Source organism: Opisthocomus hoazin, chromosome 21 (assembly GCF_030867145.1).
Source record: "Opisthocomus hoazin isolate bOpiHoa1 chromosome 21, bOpiHoa1.hap1, whole genome shotgun sequence".
NCBI lineage: Eukaryota > Metazoa > Chordata > Aves > Opisthocomiformes > Opisthocomidae > Opisthocomus > Opisthocomus hoazin.
This window is the reverse complement of record NC_134434.1, coordinates 12,462,845-12,478,549: the sequence shown is the minus strand read 5'-3', so window position 1 is coordinate 12,478,549 and position 15,705 is coordinate 12,462,845. Positions and strand designations below refer to the sequence as shown.

Genomic DNA, 15,705 nt, shown 5'->3' with positions numbered 1-15,705 from the left:
TGGAGTGATTCCGAGAATAGAATTGTGAGTTGGAAATTTTTCTGTTCTAAAAAATCTCTAGTCAGCTCTGTCTTGATAATGCTTTTATATGGGCTTGGACTTCTCTAAAGCCTCTTATGGTAACAAAAGTGCCATTATATATGCAAGCATCTTTTAAAAAGAAAAAAATATTGTATATTTTCATCTCTGTGCCAGTAAAATCTATGTATTTCATGACCATTAAATTCTGTTGTGGGATTGAAATCCACTGCTAAAAATCCTCCCCATAGTGTCTGGTCTATGTATGTGTGTGTAGAGGCTCCAGGGCAGAAGACATTGAGTGACAATGCAGGTGCCTTAGGTAAGTCAGTTAAAGCAGATATAAACATGATTAAGGGGACTAGGGAAAAAAAAAAAAGCCACCACAAAAATTTTGGTGAAATTTGACCAGTGTTTCACTATGCCTTGACAGATTGAAATGAAAACACCAGTCAAAGTGACTTTAGTGATTCGGCGTTCTGAATCTGTCCCTATAAGACTGCAATTTTATGCAATCACTTCTCTTCTTGCTTCTGTTTGTTTGCACCTTTTCTCTGTTTTATTTTTTCTGTCTTAGTGTGTTCTGCTTTGGTTTTGATGACTTTCTCTTTTAATATTCTTTCGGGATGGGTTGTGTTGAATTAATAGTGTAGACACTTCATAGGCCGTGTTGTTTTATGAAGCTGAGGACTCTCAGAAGAATATTAACGTTTGCATTACCCTTGCTAGCATAATTACTAAGTAGTTATAAGTAAAGAGCTGCTCATTTGCTAGTTGTCGTGTCTTAATTTTATGTCATTTGGCTAAAACGTCCATCTTAAATTTACATCAGTCAAAGGGAAGACTGTCATAATCTTTACCATCTAAGGTCATCTTGCTGTCTAAGCAACCATTGCGTCTTCCTATGGCCTCAAGACTATCTTACACTCCGGTGGTCTGGAAAGTTTTAAATAATGGATGTGCTTACATGAAGGTATTGCTAACCTCTGGACAGGGAACTGGTTTCCTGATGTGAGGAACTAGTTGCAGCCTGCCGATTGCATAGGGATTTAAATAAAAAAAAAAAAAGGTCAGTCATGAGTTATGATGAATGTGTAGTTTCTGCTGGTAACTATTCTCTCTTCCTCTAGCAAATATTGCTCAATCGTTTAAATCTTAGATGACAGTAAGCAGTGGCACAATTATGTAATCTTCCTGGGATCTCCAATTTGTTTTCTCTGAGAACCGAAACGTGCATATTCAGTGAAGCCATGAATACGACCACCTTTCTTGCTGAACCAGAGTCGTGTTTAGTGCAGCTATCTTGGATTTTCTTAGAGGCTCTTCTGCAGTGCCTTGGTTTTCTCTGCATTTTTCAGAGGAGTTTAATACAGTAGCTGACAAATCTGGTGAAGGAAGGATGGTAGGAAGGAAGCCTATGATAAAGACTACAGTAGAAATACCGAGATAGATTCCTGACTTTTTTCATTTATCATTTTTTCATGCATTCTCATTTTTTTCTTCGTATTGCTTTACTTCATTGTGGAGCCTCCTTTTCCCATGCCTTGCTCAGTTTCTTCTTGTGCGCTTTGTTTGTGCTGCTGTTGGTGGAGCCATTGTCTGCGTTTTGGTGTGTAACTGAGCACGGCATCGCTGCTTCAAAGTGGCCGCGTCTCTTTGAGCTTTCTCCTGCAAAAAGCCCAACTTTATTTTTTTGTCTCTATAAAAAGTGGTGTGAAGTTATCTCATTGCTTAGGTGTGATCGGGGTGTGTGTGTTTAAACCCTGAGTCCGGTTCAGGCTTCTGGGGGAAGGCTGTCGAATATCTGACCTTCACAAACCCAGAGACATCTCTTTCCTAACACAGAATACTTGTCTAATTATGGAAATCGATGACCTGTAAATACAACAGAACTTGTTCCCCTGTGTTTGCGTAGAAATTTGTGCTTACACTTAGTCTTTGGATTTTTAAAACATTATGACTTTTTAAAATTGAGAACTTTGTTTTTCCTCTCTCTGAATGACTAGGGTTAGTCTATCTAAAAATCTGACTTTGTATTTAGAAAATAAGAATTAATTTGTGTAACAGTGAACATCTTAAAATTTTTATCTTTCTGCTGTTGGAAATTAAAGGTATCTATATTTTAGTTTAATGAATTATAAAATTCTCTAGCTGCTCTGTTTGGGAAACCTTTTCCTGGTTGGTTTTTTTGTTAGCCAAATATATAATGATAATGATGTGGTAGTTGCTTTTCACTCTGCAATTGTATTTCTTCTAGATGAGCTGGTGACACAGTACGTTTCAGAACTACAAAACGCAGAGGAAATGATTCGTTGTGGCTTTTCACGAGCTCTTGGGGCCCTTCCAAGATTCCTGCTAAAGGGCAGGCTCCAACAGGTGAGGAAATACGGTCATTGTAATGAGAACAGGGCACACGGTATTTTGAATGAAACCCGTGATGGTAATCAAATAAATAATAATGATCATAATTAAAGGTCTTTGTGAAAGGGATTTGGATTGTAATGTACAGTAACTCCAGAAAATCATCATGAGTTGAGCTTGCCGTAGTTTCTGATAATTGAAGTTTAGTCCTGCTTTAGTGGTGTTAATGGAAAAGTCAGAGATTGAGTTACCCCTTTGCTATGGAGCATTTGTCCGAAGGGGAGAGTGAGGCATGCTGACAAGTCCCGGTGAGAAACCAAACACTGCTGCCTGCTTGGTTCGCTCAGGCGTGATTGAGCTCATTTTAATACAATACCTAAATTTAACATTTATCATAAATAATGCATTGGATTTAAAGATCTAAATTTTTATATTTTTTCAGGTTTTGGAAGGCTTGAAAAAAGTTACCGTAATTTCCCCTGCAGACGTGACCTTTGCAGAATCCCGAAGAGATGCCTTAATAGCAATTGCAAAGTATGTTTATCATCTTTATTTTTGCCTAATTTGAATTCTTTCTCTAGAAGCTTTCCCCTGTCCATTCTGATTTCTGTTGTGAGTTTGTAGTGTGATTCTTGAAAGCAGCTGCCCTGACGTACACATTTTTAGTGTGGGACTGTGTGCATCTCCTTTATTCAGTGTATCTTTGGTTCCGAAGACTGTCACACATCTGAGGACGGAATACAACTCTGATGGTGGTGTGGGGTTTTTTAATCAATTAACTGACTAGCTCGAGTGTATTTTAAAGTTCACTTTTCTCCAAGGCTGCAATTTAGTGAGCTTTAGTGAGGAGGAAGAATGTGTTTTTTCTGCTTCCGTAATGAGAAGGTTGAGTTGCTTTAAAGAAGTTGTAGTCATTCCCTAAAGGAATATCTTCTATGTTGACATGCCACAATGTAGTTACTGTTAATAGTATCACAGTATATTTGCTCTTAAACTGTTAGAGTGCAAAAAACCCTTGTCTTCAATGCAAGGAAGTTTGTTAATACTAAATTCAATGCACATTGCATTAGTCCTGTGCTGCTCTTGCGTACTTCGCTTTAAGGAGAGTTCAGACACTGACAGGTGCTTTAGGCATGTTCCTTTCTGTAGTGTTACCGACGTGAAACCAATCTGCTTATCTGTTGAGTTGTCAGCTTTGCCAGTGTTTCTTTAAACCCAAACACTGGCCAGAAATCCTCAGGTCAAATCGAACACAGTAGGCTCAGAAACATTCGTCATCCTGTTTGTAGCAGATGTTCCAGGTGTTGAGAATATTGTGTCTGGGGAATTTTATTAAGCAATGGAGCAAAGCTATCATCTCAGCGTTTCTCCTTGCTAGTGTTGTGGTTCACCGCCTCCTTTTTCTCTTTTTAAAGGGTTTGCCAGACAGTAGGTGTGAAGGGAGAAGGATCCCAGGAAGAATATGTCTGCAGAGATAACGTTACTCAGATTTACGCTACGCTCCTTAGGGGTGTGACTGACTACACCACCGACAGCCGAGGAGATGTCGGAGGATGGTAAGATGCCTTGCAAACTGAGACTTAAACCGAGCTGCCGTGTTTGATGTTGAATTCAAAACTGATGTCTGTTCAAAACCTGTGAGAAATAGATTTCTCCAAGCTTTTGGAGAGTAGAGTATAGGTAGAGGTAGACTGCGAAAGAGAAGCAGAAGGTGAAAGGAAAGGCTGACAAAAATCTGTTTGTCCCTTGCCTTGGAAGTCAGGAAAATGGGGGCTGTTGTGGTTTGAGCTGAAGTGCAGCCCTGTTCTGGTTTTGTGGTTGAGATTATTTTCTTTCAGTGAATATCAGCAATGTATGTAGTTGTAATAAGTACAGAGATTTAGAACATCACTTCTGTTACTTCGAAATAACACGTTTACTCCTGCTTGGTGAACTCTCCTGTTGTACGTTGGTGTTGTGGGGTTTTTTGCCAGGAGAGGGCGCAGTTGCACAACGTGTTGGTGACCAAATTTCAAGGCGTATCTGAGATGGATAAAAACCTTATAAATTATGCTGTGGTATTCCTGACTCTTTTGTAAGGTTAGGGTTTCAATGATTTCAGCTATGAGACTGCAAGAATAATTAAATCATGTCTGTAGGAAGGTAGCTACAAATGTGAAGTCTATAGAATGGGTGGAAGACTAAGTCTGTAGCAGTCATATTTTTGTGATGTTCTTCAGTCTTCACAGTTCCCTTGATATCTAAAGAAGATTCAGTATGTAATATTGCATTTATCTGGATGTCCCCTATTCCTTCCATGACAGTGATCTGAAAAGGCAGTGTCTAAACGGAGGAACCAAAGCACTCTGAAGGCTTGTGTCCTCCTTTGGGTTTGTGTTTGGTTTCAGAAGAAGCTGTAACTGGGGATGTAACATTGCTTACTGATTGGAAGTTCCTGCAGCCTTTAGATGTGGTAGGCAGAGGGGAAATGAAGATTTTGTGTTACTCACTCCATCCTGTAGAATTCCACAAGGTAGTTACAGGGTGAGAAAACCATGTGAAATGCAGATCTTAGAGATCAAATGAGTGCTAAGGAAACACAGAGGCTCTCTTGTCAGGGTACTTCTCTGTGTGTATTTATCAGCACAAATGTGCCCAGCCTGAAATAGTACTTGTTATTAAAAAGTATTTAATTATCAGAATTCAGGAATAAATCCAGTATCTGTAGATTTAAAGTATATGACAATTTTGATACTGTGTAGAAGACTCAGAGCAGTGGCACTTAATCCTTGTATAGAGAAGCCATAACCTAAGTAAATGTGATAAATTAATTTTAGTTGTTTGTTAGTTGTTGGAAATTTGAGTAAAATGCTGATTTTGACAAAGACATATTGATTTTATTGTCTTAATTTTAATTTGAAAATATGCACATATAGGTTGTTTTTAAGTGTTTCTATACATAAAGCATCATCCCTATTTAACAGTACGGGTAATCCTGTTTGTGTTGGTAATGACGTGGTAACATACATTTGACCTGTACGAAGCATCTCAGGGTACAGAGATGCGTGTTCAGGGTTGTGAGTTACCAGCCTGTTGATTGTTCAGATCTAGTATCTGGCTGTGGTTTTATTACATTTCCGTGCCTGAAAAGTACTGGTGTGAAGCCATTTGGTTTGTTGAAAAGATTTCCTTATTTTCCCAGTTTATTAAAGAAACTCTTGTCTGACAGTGTGGAGTCACATGAAGGGCTTTGGTGTTCAGTTTCAGTCGTATCCTTGCAGAGTGTTTGTGTGAAATAACTGGTTCAGACGTTATTTCAGTCACTATCTTTGAAGGGTGTTTTCAACAGTAGTATATGAACGTGAAACATAATTTGCTTTTAATTTAATCGAGTGGCATCTGCTATATTGTACCTGGCAGCTGCGACTCAGCAGGTGAGGAGCGACAGAGGAGGGACAGAGGACCTGAACTGCAGCCGAGCCGTGCTGTGGCTCTGGCGAAGCTGGCAGAGCTCACAGGTGCTGGCTGGGACCTGTGGTGGTACCCGCGGCCTCGGGAAGGCTGCGAGGGGAGGGGACTCGGCTGTACCTCGCCGGGGAGGGTGCGCCTTGCTGGTCGTACTCCCTTCTGTGGCCGGCACAGCCTCAGTCGCTCGCTCCCCCGTCCCTGGTGCCAGCGGAGCAGCCCGGTTCTGCAGCGCTGGCTGCGCTCAGCGCCGGCGGCCGTGCTGGTGCCGCGTCCGATCGCGGTGATGCACGAGGCCAAGTGTGCGTTGTGTGAGCCCGGGAACTGTTTGTTTAGGCTCGAATTTCTGGTTATGTCTGTTTTGGAGTTCTGTCTTACTCACTCTTGACTTGGTGTCATTGTTCTATTTGGTAGCCCCAGGTTTGCTTGAAAAAAAAGAAAGAAGTTAATTACAGTGGCATTCTCCTCTTTAGGATTGCTTATACCAGGGCAGGAGCTGTGAAGTACATTTGTGATTACCACGAGGAATGGGAGCAACTAGAACACACCTTATGACCAACTCTTGTGCCTTAGGCAGAAAGAAGAGTTGTGATTGTGGGGATTTTCGTGCAATATGTAGCATGCTAGAGTCTTTCCTTGCCAGCAATCCTTGGGTAGTTTATACTGCTGCCAAACGTTGATGCTTGTGCTCTGCCGAGTGATGGTCGGTCACTGAGCTCTCACCAGCTCCAGCGTGAGTTGCAGTAGTTATTTATAACCACTCTGAGCAGAAAGTGAGGTGTTGGTTCTGCAGCGCAGCGTTGAAGAAGGTTATTTTGTGCCGTGTTGGTCGTGGGCACGTGTTTAATGGAGTCGCCTTGTTCCTGTAGGGTACTTCGCTACAATATTTACAGAAGTGTTGGGAAAGTACACAGGGCAGATAATCTAGATTACTCTTATCAGCCTGAGTTAATATTTGTGTGTTTGTATTTTTCTTGTTTTGTGTAGTGACCCCCACCTCCTCAGCCTTCAGTTCTGGTTGTTAAAATTGTCGTATGACAGGCAAATAGTAACACAGGACAAGAAACCAGAGAACAGTGGGCGTGTTTGACAGCTCCACCTTAGAAGCAGCCGCCAGGATGCAAACTAGTCGGGATCGAGATCAGGTCATTCCAGCTTGCACAGGGGCAGCAGGAGCTTGGCTTTGCCTCTGCTGCTGCCTCGGCCGTCAGAGCAGCGGGAGGGAGGTGGATGGGTCTCTGGCTCGGGGCATGCACTGACACAGGGTTGGTGCAGCTGAAAAAAAAAGTCAGAGCAACTGCATAGGGTGTGGGGTCAGAGAAAGGGAAGATACACTAAGCTTTTTGCTTTCAAAATTGGGCGAGATACTGAAGTAGGTAAGGACCTGGCTAGGTATAGTCAAGTGTTGAAGTGAACTCGCACAGCTGGCAGCTCTCGGTGAAGTTCCCCGTACCTGTTGTTTGTCCTTCTGTCTGTGTCTGCATTTAAAAGCAAAACTCTTACAAAGTGAAAATTTTCAAAGAAATCCCAAGGAAATTAAATTCTCAACACCCATTAAAATTCAAAATGCTTTGAGCACCAGATTCTTTCAAAGCTGCTTTGGCAATGCCAGCCAAAATCAAGCCAAGAAACCTGTAAATTAGAGGGGAGGGGGAATCCTTTCTCACAACAATCTGTTGGCTGCTAAATATTTTTGTGGCCTCCAAATACGGGTGTTTGCTCGTTCTGTTTCTTTTAAACCACTGACTAAGATGGAAAGATATGGGGAGAATTGCCACTTCTCCAAAGAGACCTTCTCTTTGGTGTGTAATTTTTGTCTTTATTTAATGGAATCGTGGGAAAGTTTAACCAACTTCACTTTCCATATGCAAACTTTACCTTGCTTTTGACAGGTTGTTTGCTGGGACTTGTCCAATCTGTCTGCAGGTGTTAGACATGAATATCTAATAGTCAGATCTGTATGAAAAAAGTAGGAAAACATCCTTTGATGAAAGATTGCCAAACTTCTATTAAATTACTTAGGAAAAAATGATGTAATTTACCTTTTCACCGTTACAACAAATGTCCCACCCAGTTTTAGGTTGCGTTGGCAACTATTTTCTGCTTGTTTTGGATATCAAAAACCGGAGTATGTCTTTTCACAGTAAGCAGGTACCTTTTCAAATACTTCGTTATTTATGTATTTTTAATTGTTGTGGAGAAGGGGTGACATTACACCATGAGTGACTGATGCGATGAATGCGTTGGTCCTGGTCTTCTGCAGGGTCAGGTAAGCAGCTGAGGATCTGCCACGGTGCTGCCCGTATCTTAAGAAAGAAATTACTTTTAACAACTCAAATATTGACAAGGCATGTGGTTTAAAACAAGTGTGTGGATTTGGGGTTTTGGTTGAAATTACATTCTTGTTTCTTTTGTATTGATAATATATTTAGACATTTTGAAGGCAGAAAATCTTTGTCATATAGATAATATGCACTTCAAGCACAAACTAGTGTTACTTTAGCTAAGCTATTTTTGTAAAACTAATTATTATTTAGCCATTAAAGCCACTCGGAATCACTTCTGTTAATATTGGAAGTGTCAAGCTTGAAAATTTACAAGAATATGACACTTTTAACAGTGCTTAAATGTCTTGTCAAAATGTGGCTTGGCCTTTTTAGAAGATGGTGTGAAGCAGACAGAGCACTGAGGTTTAAATACATCCACTTGCACACTAAATATTGCTAATAGTTGTCAATTTTAACCTTCTTAAAATAAAGAATAAACCTGATGACATCTGGTTGGAATGAAATTGAGACGGTGAGGCAGGGGCCTTGCCTGGAAGGGAGGATGACTGTGGTACCCTCTGTGCAAATGTGGGCTTCGCTTCACAGAACGGGGCTCGGGGGTACAGCTGTACACACTCCTCTTGCCCCTGAAAACATGACCGCTGCTGTCAGTGGTGAATGTTCTCACTACTTGGAACTCCTTGCCAGTGTCTCTCTTAACTGCTGATGTTTTTATTAAAATAAATACTGAGGCAACTGCTTTAATGTATCTCTGTTTCAACAGGGTACGTGAAGCTGCTATGACAAGTTTAATGGAGGTGACGCTTCTGTTGGTTCAGAGTGAAGCGGAGTTAATCAACGCCAACATGTATGCTGCTTGTACTGGCTTTGTGTCTTATCTCTCACAACTGTATTCCAGTCCATAGAAGAAAGCATTGCTTACATCTTGTGTACCTACTGCCTTGTTGTGACAGAACTTTTGACAGAAGTGCGTCAGGCTTACACCCACAGAGATGCTGAGCGTGTTGTATGTGTTTTTCAGAGAGACTAAGCTTGTTGAGAGAAACTGGGTGGCAGTCCCACCCTTGAAACACAGCGCATCTGTGAGATTTGGGCTATGCTTGCTGCCTCTGTGGAGCTGCCAGGATCGTGCGCTTAAATAGAAAGCAAACTTGGCTGCTTATCCAGAGCATCACATCATTAATTTGTAATGCAATAAAATGTGGAGATGAGTTTTTATTCATTTCTGTCATCTTTGCAGAATTATTAGTAAGGAAATACAGAAAAACTTACTTTACACTGAGCTTCAGATTTTTAATTTCGTGATACAATACTCCTAATAGTAAAAAAAAAAAAAAAAGAATACTTACCAATTTTGAAGCATAGCTTGTGCTGCATGAAAACTGTCCTAATAGTTCTAAAACAAATGGTGTTGGTTTATGGACAGAGCATGTCCAATGATCAGCTGAATATATACATGATTTCTTTTTTAATTAAAAAAAAAAAAAAAAAAAAACAAAAAAAAAAACCAAACAAATTTTGAAGTACACTGTGAGGGGAAACTGGATTCTGGACGAATATGCTACTTAACCAGTGCCTCTTGTCCAGAGGCTTCCTCCTGCGGTCCTGTTGCAGACATAGATTATTCACATGAAACTTAGAAAACCATTCCTGCCAGCTGGACCCCATTTTGTAAATATTCTGGGTCTTGCTGTGACTGAAGGAGTTGTAGCTGCTGTTGCTATCATTAGTTGTCATTTCTGAAGGTGTAAAGGACCTTGTGGAACAGAAGATTGTAGCTGGGAGTTTAGTTATGAATGTCAGCAAAATAGGATACGGTTAAAAACTAGCCACAGTTGAAGAGCTGTTTAATTTGGGATATGTGGGATTTGGGACAGACCTTCTTCTCTGGTACATGTGCAGTTTTCTACTTGAAGGTGTGCTTTTCTCAAGGTTCCTGCACTGTTTCTATCTGAAATGTAGCAGTTCATCCAAACCTTAAAGCACCTTTGTATCTTTTTGGTGGTGTGCAAATACCAAATACCGTGTGATATTAACATCATGATGTTTTTTGATTCATCTGTGGATGACAAAGCTTTAAAGATTCTGTCACCATGTTGATGTCTTAAATCCCTTGTATGTTCAGTACGTGGAGTTAAACCAGAATACTCCATAGCAGGACCGTTTTTATGTAGTTGAAACAAATTTAAATACAGATTCTACTGATTAAATTATGCGATTAATTGTTTTCTTCTTTGCAGCTGCAAACAGATTATGTGCTGGCTGGCTCAACAGTCAGCTGAAAAAATAGATAAATTTCGAGCTCATGCAGGATCTGTGTTCCTTACTCTTTTACATTTTGACCGTCCTCCAGTTCCACACATACCACATCGAGAAGAGCTGGAGAGGATATTTCCAAGGTAATACATTGAAGAAGGTATCCGAAAGCACTGAAAGTAAAAAGAGACATGCACACAGTTACGCCTAACACAACCAACCTGACGTACTGTCTGTGCCCAAATGCCTGCTGTGAGTCTTGAGGAATATTTGGTGCTGTTTGTTGGCGTTTCATTGAGGTGCACAATGAATATGCGTAACCATATAAAATAGAACTTCTTACAGTATGAGTGCGTGTTAAAACCGTAGTTTCTATAGGAGAGAAGTCTTACATGGTCCTGCTGCCCTAAGTGCTTCTCTAGATCAACCCCAGTTAATTTCTGAACCCGTCAGCCTGTTTCTTGGTGGATTGTAGTGATCATGTCAGTCGTTGATAGTTGGGCGACCATCTGCTGGGAGCTGTGGTTTGGTAGTCCTGCTGTTTATGAGATGTCTGGTTTATCATCTCATTTTGTGAGAGCTGGATTTCGCTGGCAGTCCCCCTTCCTGAATTTTGTTTTTTCCCAACTGGAAAACGCTAATTGATCATAATGATAATTTTTAATGAATTTTTAACCCTGCTGTAGTTGCAGTAGTTTTCCAAGATGGGATTTCTAATTAAAGTAAGAGTGAGAGCACCATTCCTGAGTAGTGATTATAATACCTGATTGGGATGAGGAAGATCCGGCTTTGTGTCACCATTCTGTTTGTTCCGCAGAATCTCCCCCTCCCGTAGCCCAAAGCGCTCTGTCTGCTGGGCTGCGCGTTGATCTGTGGTGGGGTGCAGGGGTGTCAGCCTTCCCTGGGGCAGGTCTGCCTTCGTATCAGGTGTTGACTAGATGTTGGTGGGAGAGAACTCGGAATGGAACACAAGAAGGAGAACTTTTTTTCTTAGTGTAGAGAAAAGTGTCTGTGAAAAGGAAACTGCGGTTCAGATGCCTTACCCATGTCAGAAGATTGCTTGGCTTCACTGGCAGTGGCTGAAGTTTTGATATGTATTTTCCCCATATGCTTAAAGAGCAATGATTAATTTGATTTTTACGTAATTCAGAGACTTTCTTCCCTGATGTGCTGTTTGAGGATGAGGAGCTATCGTAGGAGTGTATGGAGAAGAAAGGCAGTGCACACATACGAGATTATTTTTTTTCCTTCCCCTTTCCCCAGGTCGGAGAAAGAGACTCTAAACTGGAATGCTGCCTCGGAAGCTTTCCCTCGGATCACCCAGCTCCTGGGTTTGCCAACATACCAGTACTATGTGCTTTTGGGTCTCTCGGTGTCTGTTGGTGGATTAACGGAGACAACGGTAAGAAAGCAAAGTGGCTTTGCTGTCTGGTGGGAGGATGCATTTACCTGGTGAAATTTCTGACTGCTTAGTCTGTTACAATGGATATTGCACAGTTATTTCTGTTTTAGAATTTTAAAGAATTTTAGAGGAAATCAAGCCAGGCTCACAAACCTGATGCGCTTTAGAGTTTTCATATTTAGAATTATTTTCTTGAGTTACTGAGCATGCAGGAAACAAGGTGTAAGGACACTGTTTCTGATTTCGTGGCCGGGTGGAAGCTGAGTGTTCAGCCTCCTGGCTCAGTCAGCTCTTCCGTTTATTTGCTCGCCTTTCCAAGCTGTTAGCGGAGGAAGAGCCGTTCAGCTTGCTAAACGTTGGGGCTAAATGCAGCGTGATTGCTCTTTTTAGATGAGTTGAATCCCTGCTTTCATTCTTTCATTTGTAACCTGTGTTCTCTCTTATTTTTTGTTTTTAAATTGGAAATGATACAAGGTATTAATTATTAGTTGTCAATATGTGTTAACAGTATGTTCAGTTATTTTTTTGTTGTTGTCAATTTGACACGCTTTCTGAAAACGTACCACAGAGTACCAACATTACATTGCAAAGAAATGCCGTTCAGATGTATGAATCCTCTGAGCTTCGCAGTCTCTATTTCATCCTTCTGTGTGTGAACGGTGTCTTTATCACTATTTTTGGTAGTCTGCTGTGCTGCAAAAATCTTCTAGACTTTATTATAATTTTAGAGCAGCCTTTCAGTACTTAAAGGGAGCCTATAGGAAAGATGGGGACAATCTGTTTAGTAGAGACAGCAGCGACAGGACGAGGGGTAATGGTTTTAAACTAAAACAGGGTCGGTTTAGGCTGGATATAAGGAAGAAATTCTTTACAATGAGGGTGGTGAAACACTGGAACGGGTTGCCCAGAGAGGTAGTGGAGGCCCCATCCCTGGAAACATTCAAGACCAGGTTGGACAGGGCTCTGAGCAATCTGATCTAGTTAGTGGTGTCCCTGCTCGCTGCGGGGGGGTTGGACTAGATGACCTCTAGGGGTCCCTTCCGACCCAGAACTTTGTATGATTCTATGATTCTGTCCTTACATTACAGCTTGTCTTGCTAGTTTCAGAATTCTTGGTTTCAAGATATTTGGCATGTTACTTTTTTGCTATTTGAGGTAGCCAAAGTTATAACATAAATGAAAACAGCTGTTGGGGTAAGGACAGGGTTCAATACGAGATTCAAAATGACACTGCAGAGAAATATCAGACCAGTAGCAGAATATTCTGGACTGTTGGTTAGATCTTTAAATTGCAGTGGCCCTGTCACAGGAGGAGGAGGTCATGAGTCAGCACCCCAACAGTGTTTAAGAGGGTTTCTAATTAAGATTGCCATCTCTAATTAAGAAAGCTGGTAGAAAAATGGTAGGTGTCGGGCAATGCAGTTTCTGTGGAGAGAGAAGAGCTCCTGCTGGGTTCACAGAAGGAAGGAGGAAATCATTTTGGGCTCGTCTCCACAGCTTCCACTTCTCCAGCTGCCCATGAGCGGTTTGGAAGATGCCGGAGCGATGGGTTTTGCCTGGTGCCAAGGGTTCTGCCCTGGTGCTCCAGAGGTGTCCGTGCGCCTCGGGGGCTCCCGCGGCGGAGGATTTGGTGTCTGTGCAGTCTCATGAGACAATTTTAACCTTTCTGAAATAGCAACTAATTATAGAGCAACGGCTATTTTAAAACTTTGAAAACATATGCTTATTGGTTTGTGACAATAATTATCGGATAGACAATGTAACTCTGAACAGACTTTTTTAATAGCATGATTTGAGGCATGCAGATGAAATTCAGCTTTTGGTCAAACAAGTTAATTGTAGGAGGCTCCTCGAAAACCGAAGTTATTCATAGAAGTATAAAAAGGGTGGAACGTTGTGGAGGAACAGACATTCTGACTGCTAACCGAGGTCAGAGGAAAATTCTTATTCAACAGTTTAATATATATTTTTTTTTTTTTTTTTTTTAAGTTCTAGTTGTGTTTGGTTTTCAGAAGTGTAAACAGCTCAGTTACTTCTAGCTCCCTTCCTTCGTTACCATCTGCCAGTAGATTTAAGGGGAGCCTTCTGTACTGTTTTCAAAAAATGATTTTGAAATGTTAACTTTCTGTGACCCTGCATTCTGCTTTAACGCTGAAGGCTTGTTCCAGTTAAAATATTCTCAAGGGACTGGCTTCAGAAAGAAGATGACCTAATTCCCTTTTGAGCCAGGTAGAAGCGCAAGGGAGGCTCAAAGTATAGGGTACTTACACTTGGGATTAATTACATTTAATATTTAAAATGTGATATATAAACGAGAATTGAGGTGTCTTACAATAACTTAGTTTCAGACTATTCAATCAAAGCATGTAGTGTTCTTTGCTGAATATCCAGAGGCTGATTTAAAACATTAATAGAGAATTTTAAGAACTGTTCCTATTAAATTCATATGAAAGAAGGAGATTTTTAAAGTCTCGGGTAAAGGAAAAGGATTATTCAAATACGTGTTCTCACAGTAACCTATGTGTGTTCTTGTGATCTCTCCTTTCTTCCTGTTCTCACTTCAAAATATATACGCACATACACACACGGACATAGTAGTTAGAAAGTTAGGACATTCCCGTATACTGCACGATAATCTGAGTTCAAATGTCGGTTTGTCTTTAGGTCGTCTCGGGGAATTAGTAGGAGAAAGGCTCCATTGTAATTCAGTGGTCAGTGGCTATTTTTCCATAGTTAGAATTGCTCTGCAGTATATTTAGCAAGAGTAGTTCTTTGTTTTGCTTTTTAAAGAGATTTTCTGAAATGAGCTGTGTGGGGTATCTCAGAAACATTTTGGGGGCAGCATGGTTTCTGAAAGAATTGGAGTATTTTATTTGAAACGATCTGGAAAAACAGAAGACGTCGTTCCCTTTGGGATTTGGCATTCTGCAACATCGCCTTGGTTCAGAGTGCAGTTTCTCTGGGTAAAAGAATCTTCTAATTATATATCTGACCCACAACGATGCATATTTCTTATGGCTGCATAAAAAAATCCTCTCAGTATATGGAGATGAGGACTATACAATGGTGTTCTTTCTCCAGCTGACAAACCCCGTAGTTTCAGGGGTCAGGATGAAATTTTTGTATAATCATTGTTGAACTAGATTACATTTAAAATTTTCTTAAAGCACAGAATGTCCTGTGATTTCCCTCTTCCCATAAAGAGTGAAAATTACATTTTAAAATGTTATAGAAATTTTAAGTAAAACATTAAAAAAAAACAAAACAGGAGCAAAACCAAACCCCAGCAGCAACCTATTCTGAAAATTGAAATTTTTCTCCCAGGCCAGTACGAGGGTTCCAACGTGAGATGCCAAAGACCTGTAAGAACTGGAGTAGCCGCTTCCAAACCTCTCCGATGAATGCACATGTACATTAAAGCACCTGACAAAAACTGAAGCCCATCTCGGGCATATGGATCTCAACATTATCTGTGTGCCAAATACATGATACAATTTAGGTTTTATTTTCCTCAAAAAGGACTCATTGTTTGCCAGTGATGTTTATGGCTGCACTGTTTGGAGCAAATACTGGGCTTTGAACAGCTGTGTGTGTTCTTGCAAATGAAAACGTTGGGACATTCGTAGATGATGTTCTAAATCATCTGGTTACTGTGACAAATTGTATGCAAATTAATGCAGGTTTGGTTTGAAGGAACAGGCGCTAAATCCAGTTTTCTTGGTTGACAATTGTTGAGCAAAATACACTTGAGAATAATTTCTGGCATTCTTTTTGTAAAGAAAAAAAATAGCATGAATTGTGATATTCCCACTTATTGTAAAATACCAGTGATGTGAATCTTTGAGTGACTGGCCTCCAAAGATTTGATTTATTGAAAGGAGCATTGTAAGTAAAACAAGGGAGCCATCGTTTCACTTGTGTTAAAAATTAAAGAAT

General features: G+C 40.6%; 1 protein-coding gene across 3 annotated transcripts in view; it reads left to right on the top strand.

Moving 5' to 3' along the window:
- Positions 1–15,705, top strand: part of TBCD (tubulin folding cofactor D) — a 139,468-nt gene that overhangs the window by 93,980 nt on the left and 29,783 nt on the right. For all 3 annotated transcript variants that reach the window (XM_075441207.1, XM_075441205.1, XM_075441206.1), the window contains 6 exons: positions 2,276–2,394; positions 2,822–2,913; positions 3,795–3,935; positions 8,875–8,958; positions 10,352–10,510; positions 11,631–11,769. In XM_075441207.1, the coding sequence (XP_075297322.1) occupies positions 2,276–2,394; positions 2,822–2,913; positions 3,795–3,935; positions 8,875–8,958; positions 10,352–10,510; positions 11,631–11,769 (734 nt within the window). The remainder of the gene's footprint in view (positions 1–2,275; positions 2,395–2,821; positions 2,914–3,794; positions 3,936–8,874; positions 8,959–10,351; positions 10,511–11,630; positions 11,770–15,705) is intronic.